This window comes from Salvelinus alpinus, chromosome 16, assembly GCF_045679555.1.
Source record: "Salvelinus alpinus chromosome 16, SLU_Salpinus.1, whole genome shotgun sequence".
Taxonomy (NCBI): domain Eukaryota; kingdom Metazoa; phylum Chordata; class Actinopteri; order Salmoniformes; family Salmonidae; genus Salvelinus; species Salvelinus alpinus.
This window is the reverse complement of record NC_092101.1, coordinates 46,727,664-46,735,748: the sequence shown is the minus strand read 5'-3', so window position 1 is coordinate 46,735,748 and position 8,085 is coordinate 46,727,664. Positions and strand designations below refer to the sequence as shown.

Here is an 8,085-nt window from a genome sequence, read left to right as displayed (position 1 = left end):
GTGGGTTGGGTTATATCTTGCCTGTTTGGCCCTGTCCGGGGGTATCGTCGGACGGGGCCACGTCTCCCGACCCCTCCCAGCCTCCAGTAGTTATGCTGCAATAGTTTGTGTTGGGGGGGGGCTAGGGTCAGTCTATTAAATCTGGAGTATTTCTCCTGTCTTATCCGCTGTCCTGTGCGAATTTAAGTATGCTCTCTAATTTTCTTTCTCTCGGAGGACCTGAGCCCGAGGACCATGCCTCAGGACTACCTGGCCTGATGACTCCTCGCTGTCCCCAGTCCACCTGGTAGTGCTGTTGCTCCAGTTTGAACTGTTCTGCCTGTGGCTATGAGACCCTGACCTGTTCACCGGATGTGCTACCTGTCCCAGACCTGTTTTCAACTCTCTAGAGACAGCATGAGCGGTAGAGATACTCTGAATGATCGGCTATGAAAAGCCAGCTGACATTTTACTCCTGAGGTGCTGACCTATTGCACCCTCTACAACCACTGTGATTATTATTTGACCCTGCTGGTCATCTATGAACATTTGAGCAGCTTCGCCATGTTCTGTTATAATCTCCACCCGGCACAGCCAGAAGAGGACTGGCCAACCCTCATAGCCTGGTTCCTCTCTAGGTTTCAGCCTTTCTGAGTTTTTCCTAGCCACTGTGCTTCTACACCTGCACTGCTTGCTGTTTGGGGTTTTAGGCTGGGTTTCTGTACAGCACTTTGACATCAGCTGATGTAAGAAGGGCTTTATAAATACATTTGATTGAGTTTGTCTAAATATCTATTTATTTTTCCATTATGGGGTGTTGTGTAGACTGAAGGGGGAAAAAACAATTTAATCAATTTTAGAGTAAGGCTGTAAAGTACCAAAATGTGGATAAAGTAAATAGATGTGAATATTTTTCTAATGCTCTGTATATCCCATCTCAATATTATTTTTGCACCAGTTGGCTGAACATTGACCAGAACTCCAGTATTTTTCCTTCAGTTTGTTCTCCATCTTTTCAAATAGGAAGCCAATTCGTTTTCAGCACTTACTTCCATGACTAAACTAATTTCCTCATGGCTCCCTCGTCCCTCTGCAGCAGACATTCAGTAAGCAATAGGTTTGGAACATTGAATGGCAATAAAAAAAAAAGACACAGCATCAAAACACATTCAATCTATTAACGGAAAGTCATATAGCGGCTTTAACTCCACTGCAGATGTACAGCTAGAGCTCTCCCTAGTACAATAACAGGCTATACTGTTATCCAATACGTCTGTTTCAGTCATGGGATCATTTCATTTCTCGGAAAACCTGAATGTGGAGAATAGCAAGCAATTTTGTAATAGTACTTACATAAATGTGTTTTTTTCCAAAACAAACATGCACACACAAGAACATGTAAAAAGATTCTGAAATAAAACATACTGTGCCGTCCGTTTATTTTTAGTCACGTCAACAGTGAACAATGTAATAACACTTAGAAGGGAAAAGCCTTCTCGATCAGCTCCAAACTAGTGGATGGAATCATTTTGGCAGACCCTTGATCGCATGGAGGGGTAGTACTGTTCCACAGCAGAGGTGTAATCAGATAATATGGTTGTCATTTAACACAACGAGAGAGGGCAGCTAGTCCCAGCAGTAGTTTCATAGAAAAAAGAAAGGACTTAAAGTTATTAGTACACATCTGAGGCACCAAGGCTGAGTTCAGAACAGCAGCCCATTTCAGATATTTTGTCTACCAATTGGTCTTTTGACCAATCACACCAGCTTCTTTTCAGAGCTGATCTGATTAATCAAAAGACCAATTAGTAAATAAATAGATCAGAATTGGGCTGCCTGTCTAAACGCAGCCCAAGAGCCTAGTCCTGCTGTTCTCAACAACACATGTACACAAAAAGCATCTAGGGCTAGACAGAACAAGTAGGATTCCTACAGCATCATCTACACAGCTTATTGACAACAAAGCAGCTGATTATGTTGTTATAGGCTTGTGCCATTTTGGTTTGATTCCACAAAACACTATAGATTCCAAATCCCATTATGATGTCATCATCCCTGCAGGTTCCATCTGAACCAAGCCATGTCAGATACACACCACTAGTCCCATAGGTTTACTGTACAGAGACAGCCAACGCTTTAGAGTCCTCTTCAGCGAGATGGTAAACCACTTGGATACAATCAGATTACTAGGCAGGTGGACAGACAGGTCTTAGCAGTAGATGTAGCCTCAGACAGGTGGAATGCTAGAGGCTTTCTCAAAAGCCTACTTCTTTCCCAGTGATAGACTGAAACGGAAGCAGAGAGGGGGGGTTGCCCGTGTTAATGATACATACATAGTATTCTTTATAGTCCTTTTCTAAAAACAAAAAGAGGATTCACAATAAGGCAATCATAAGGGGAAAACATAACAGCAATAAAAAATGTAAAAAAGGAAGATTTGGATAAAATGTTATTTTAAAGTGCTCTAAGTGTTTGATGACACAAAATGGTGACATGAGATTTAGTCATGAGCGAGAAAAAGAAAATCAAATTTTTCACCATTTCTTCAAGGCTTTGACAAGACACTAACTTCAGTAAACATCAACACACATGATGGACAGGGTTGCAGACATGTTCCTGAATATATCTCATTATGTTTGTCTTGCCATTATTGTCAACTGTATAATAATATAACATGTATATGAGTTATGAATGAGAGGTGTTCTTGCACCAGGCTGTGTCTCCGTTTCTGTGAACAGCTACACATGGACACTAAAGATCCTTGGCAGCGTTAAGATAAGAGGAGAAATACTTCAGTGTGGCACAGACCAGAGTCATTCTCATTCTAGTGACCAGGCAAAGCAGTGAGATGGAGCGTAAAGACCAGGGTCATTCTCATTCTAGTGACCAGGCAAAGCAGTGAGATGGAGCGTAAAGACCAGGGTCATTCTCATTCTAGTGACCAGGCAAAGCAGTGAGATGGAGCGTAAAGACCAGGGTCATTCTCATTCTAGTGACCAGGCAAAGCAGTGAGATGGAGCGTAAAGACCAGAGTCGTGTTCAATTAGCGCACACCGTAACAAAACATGTTCTGTAAGGAAAACTAGCGTTTCTCGTTGGATAGTCCTTCCCTGTTTTCAGCCTGTTGTCTTCAAATTGTCGTGCCTAATGAACGCTCCTGGTGGTCATAGGTCAAAGCTGTGAAAATGACTCGACATGCACACTGGAGGGAACGTGAGAAGAGCAGTCATGCCCGGCATGGTTTTGCTAAAAATCATGTTCTCTTTGAGCTAGTATGGAGCCGCTTCACAAAACAATCCAGACCATCTTCAGGAAATTTCTACTTTCCCCCACAGGCAATGTGATAGAGAAGGAATGTCTTCCCCCCCCCAATATTGCCATTGACTTTCCCCAGCACCTGTAATGCACTACACAGTGTGCAAAATTGTGGATGTGAACACTCATGTGAGAGCTAACCCTGCTTGAGGCAACTACAACAAACCATCTGGGTAGTGTTGAGCCATGCAAGAAAAGGACAGAGCCAGACTAGGACATGATGTTGCGAAAGTGAAGCTAAGAGAGAGTGAAGCTAAGAGAGAGTGAAGCTAAGAGAGAGTGAAGCTAAGAGAAACATACTTGTTAAAAGAATCGTCTTGAAGGTTGAGGACCAGGTTGTCGGCGGAAAGGTACACCTTGTTCTGGGACGTTGCCACCTGAGACAACATAACAGACAAAACACCCAGTTGAAAACACAGTATCACAGAGTTAGTCTTGTAGCAGCTCATAGCAGAAGGGTAAACAACCCTCCTTCAGTCCTATTGGCTCAGAAAATAATGGAAGATACCGATATAACCAGCTAACTGCACGGTGGGTTACCATGGCAATGAGAACCAAACAGCCACAACAAGAACAGGCTGCTAAAATGAATGACACCATTCTGACTGGAACAATAACATCAAAGGTCGAGTAACGATTTCCTCCTAAATGAATGACACCATTCTGACTGGAACAATAACATCAAAGGTCGAGTAACGATTTCCTCCTAAATGAATGACACCATTCTGACTGGAACAATAACATCAAAGGTCGAGTAACGATTTCCTCCTAAATGAATGAATAAAGTAGTTATGAGAACATAACGCCATTGATCTCCAATTCCTTTATACAGGAACGAGGACAAGATTACAACTCACCGTCTTAGCAATGGCCTGGGCAGCTCGGATTCGTCGAAGCTTCAGGTATCCAGGATTCTTTGTCACTGCTTGCCCCAACTACAACACAAACACATAAGAGCCATAATGAAGGAATACTTAATGAAATTCACATATGTCATTAGTATTACAATGGCAATTAACTTTTAATCCGTCTGTCTGCATATTTCAAGACATGGCATATGACGGTGCAGTGAGATACCCGATGGATTGGACGATACTTTTCGACAATCATCTTGGGAAAACATGTATACTTAAGTGGAAATCAATCAATCCTCCGTCGTTAACGCAACGGAAAGGTCACATGCTTTATTATCTAAATGTTGAAAGTGTGTGGGTGACGGGAGACACAAAATGGTGCAGTTTGAGGTCATGTGGTGGAGAGTGACGCGGGAGCTGGAGATTGTGGTGTGAGCAGGTGGGTCTGGGCAGGGGTGATGTAGTTGATGGAGGGGGTGTGAGCAGGTGGGTCTGGGCAGGTGGGTCTGGGCAGGGGTGATGTAGTTGATGGAGGGGGTGTGAGCAGGTGGGTCTGGGCAGGTGTTATGTAGTTTGGGTAACTTAGTAAAAAAAAAGGGAATTCATATAACACGTTAGGAGTCAATAAAAAAAACTATTGTAGACCAGAATAATCCGGTTTTGAAGTCATGTGAGGAGAAGGGCGCAGATTGTCTAGAGGTTGTGGTGAGGTTAATGTGTTACCATCTTGGCAGGTTGTGGTGAAGTTAATGTGTTACCATCTTGGCAGGTTGTGGTGAGGTTAATGTGTTACCATCTTGGCAGGTTGTGGTGAAGTTAATGTGTTACCATCTTGGCAGGTTGTGGTGAAGTTAATGTGTTACCATCTTGGCAGGTTGTGGTGAAGTTAATGTGTTACTATCTTGGCAGGTTGTGGTGAAGTTAATGTGTTACTATCTTGACAGGTTGTGGTGAAGTTAATGTGTTACCATCTTGGCAGCCTCTGCCTCTCCCTCCGCCTGAATAATCTTTTGTCTCTGGTCCTGCTTGGCTTTCTCCACGTAGAACTGGGCTCTCTGGGCCTCCTGTTGGGCTGTAAAAAACACAGGCTGTGTTTAAACCCAATGCATGTTCTCACACACGTTAGCGTACTGAGAACCCCCCCACACACATATGCAGACAACCTAACACAAGCAAGTACACATCCACAGACAGCCATATACACCCCCCCCCCCCCCCCACAATGGGTACCTACCAACTTGTTTGGCCTCTACGGCAGCAGTGTACTCCCTGCTGAAGCTCAGCTCTGTGATGGCCACATCGTCCAGGATGATGTTGAAGTCTTTGGCTCTCTCAAACAGCTCCCGGCGAATCAACAAGGACACCTACAGTAGACCCAGGAACACGGCAGACTCATAAAACACCTTCAGGGAAAAGGCTAAATATATGCAGGAGTTCACGTGTCAATCTAATGCATGTCCATTTTTTAAGCAGAGACCGGCAAAGTACACAACCATGGTCCCATATAATCCATAACTTCTGTGTGGCAGTACCTGTGCTCTGAGATGAACTGTAAGCTACCTGTGTGGCAGTACCTGTGTGGCAGTACCTGTGCTCTCTGAGATGAACTGTAGGCTACCTGTGTGGCAGTACCTGTGCTCTCTGAGATGAACTGTAGTCTACCTGTGTGGCAGTACCTGTGCCGTACCTGTGCTCTCTGAGTAATGAGCTGTGAGGCATTGAACTTGGCCACCACGCTCTTTAGCACCTCGTTGACGATGGAGGGTAGTACTCTCTCGTCATAGTCTTTCCCCAGCTGCTGGTACATGGCGGGCAGGTTGGCGGCCACGGGACGAGACAGCACACGCAGCCCAATGTTTATCATCTGCAGATCTAGACCAGGGGAAACAGAGACAGGGGAAACAGAGACAGGGGAAACAGAGACAGGGGAAACAGAGACAGGGGAAACAGAGACAGGGGAGTCACGGGGCTGTATCACAACTGGCCGTGATTGGGAGTCCCATAAGACGGCGCACAATTGGCCCAGCGTCGTCCGGTATAGACCGTCATTGTAAATAAGAACTTGTTCTTAACTGACTTGCCTATTTAAATAAAAGGTTGTTTTTGTTTTAAAGAAGAAAAATAAATCACATCTTTACTGATCTGCTGGACATAATGTAATGGTCTGCATGTGTCCATCCCTCCATTTCTGCCATCATGTACCTTTACTTCCAGTTAGTGAAGCGATCTTCCTGGGCCTGGCTCTGATGTCATAGATGATTGGGTACTGGATCCATGGTAACCTGAAGAACAAAAACTGTCCAGTTGCAATATGGTCATGGGAATTCAGTTTTGTTTCAAGTTGGAGCCTACCGAACATGACGACCCTGGCTTTATGATAAACCCCCCGAGACAGAGTACGACAGTGTACCTGAAGTGCAGTCCCTCAGCCAGCACTGTGTCCATCTGCATCCCCCCAATTCTGTTGAAGATGATCGCTCTCTGACCTCCATCCACTGGGAACAAACCATTTCACACAACATTAGAGGGGTGCACTCATGATTGTGATAAGTGTTACCCATTCCACTACCAGAGGTTAAGCATACCTGTGAATGTAGCCTCTTTGACACCATAGGCCAGAGCTCCAGCACCAATGAGCAGCTTGATACCTATCCCTGCTCCCTTGCCCCCCGCACCAGACATACGACCGGCCAGGTCCCGCAGATGTGTCAGGAAGCTCTGGGAATGACAGAACAAGGACGTCATGTTAAGTATCTGACAGAGACCCTTTCTCCACAAATTACTACATGGCTTCCTCTGCAGTTGTTCATTTATTATGCCAGTAATACATTGAGCGATTTGAAGGGCTTCTTGTGATGGTCCAGCTTTTTAACACAACTCCCCCATCTGGTGGTCTTGAGGGGTACTTGTCCAAGACAATGCCTGCCATTCATATTCACCTCGAATATTCTTGACCATTTATAACAGAACTGGATTGTGTAGGTCAATGAGTAATGAACGTGCATGTAAACTAGTCACGTTTACGTTTAAGCAGCACTTAAATCCATGTATTCCACGTAGAAACGGGTAGGCAAATTACCTGCATGTGTGATGACATTGAATGAATGACTTGGAATGTGTTGGTTCTGCTAACTAGTTCTATTTTGGTAACTGCCCGTTAGGCTCGTCTGTTATTCCAAATACCAATATTTGCACATAAACATAGCTAACTAGCTTTCTGAAGTAACTAACTAGCAAATATTATCAAAGACAAGTTAGCTAGCTAATTAGCATCTGATGTAACGTGAGACCTGGCCTGTTACTAGCTGGTTAGAGAACTGTTTAGCTAAATTGGCATTGGCAAACTTTAGTTTCCATATGGAATCTAAAAAAATACTTGCTATATTTGATAGCTAGTTGTCAAGCATTGCAGAGGATATGAGTCTTAACTACCAGCGTAGCTAGCCAGTTAACCATAACTAGCTAACGTTAACGTTAGTTATTAGCTAACCTGTGCTAGTTATTTCTTTCTCCTCTCAAGCATAGCATGTAAGTCATAATATATAACACACGTGTCTGAAATACAAACGGCGTCTACAAGCTGACAATATAACAAGTATTTCTTCCCTATGTATATAGTAAGTATGGTTGGTAGTTATTTTAAATACTCACGTTGGGCTCTTTATTCGCCATGCTTGCAGTGCAGTAGATATCCAAGGTCGTCACAGACAACTTTACTCAATCAGGCGAAAGGCTTTCTGGGACTTGAAGTTCACTGCAGCTAAACTTATATAGCTGACCTGTGGTGGGCTAGGCTAGTCTGTATTTTAGGAAACCGGCTTGCATTCAATGGAGTACAATCAAAGTTAACTGCCCACGGGTTTATTGAAGTGTTGAGTGGCTTAGTCAAAATATGCATGAATATTTAGTTCTAATTTGCATACAGGTGCCCCATGCC

At 43.9% G+C, this 8,085-nt stretch overlaps 1 protein-coding gene across 2 annotated transcripts; it reads right to left on the bottom strand.

The window, feature by feature from the left end:
* Nucleotides 1-1,401: 1,401 nt before the first annotated feature.
* LOC139541603 (prohibitin-2-like) lies at nt 1,402-7,949 on the bottom strand. Of its 2 annotated transcripts, none has more exons than XM_071346418.1 (10): nt 7,800-7,949; nt 6,734-6,866; nt 6,559-6,643; nt 6,351-6,430; nt 5,836-6,020; nt 5,383-5,512; nt 5,117-5,220; nt 4,152-4,229; nt 3,595-3,671; nt 1,402-2,739 (listed from the first exon to the last, which is right to left on the bottom strand). In XM_071346418.1, the coding sequence occupies exons 1-10, from the start codon at nt 7,818-7,820 to the stop codon at nt 2,718-2,720; spliced, it is 915 nt and encodes a 304-aa protein (XP_071202519.1). In that variant the 5' UTR covers nt 7,821-7,949; the 3' UTR covers nt 1,402-2,717. The 2 variants fall into 2 exon arrangements, with proteins under 2 accessions (XP_071202519.1, XP_071202518.1); XM_071346417.1 differs by having other exon boundaries at nt 1,402-2,264.
* Between the last annotated feature and the right edge of the window lie 136 nt (nt 7,950-8,085).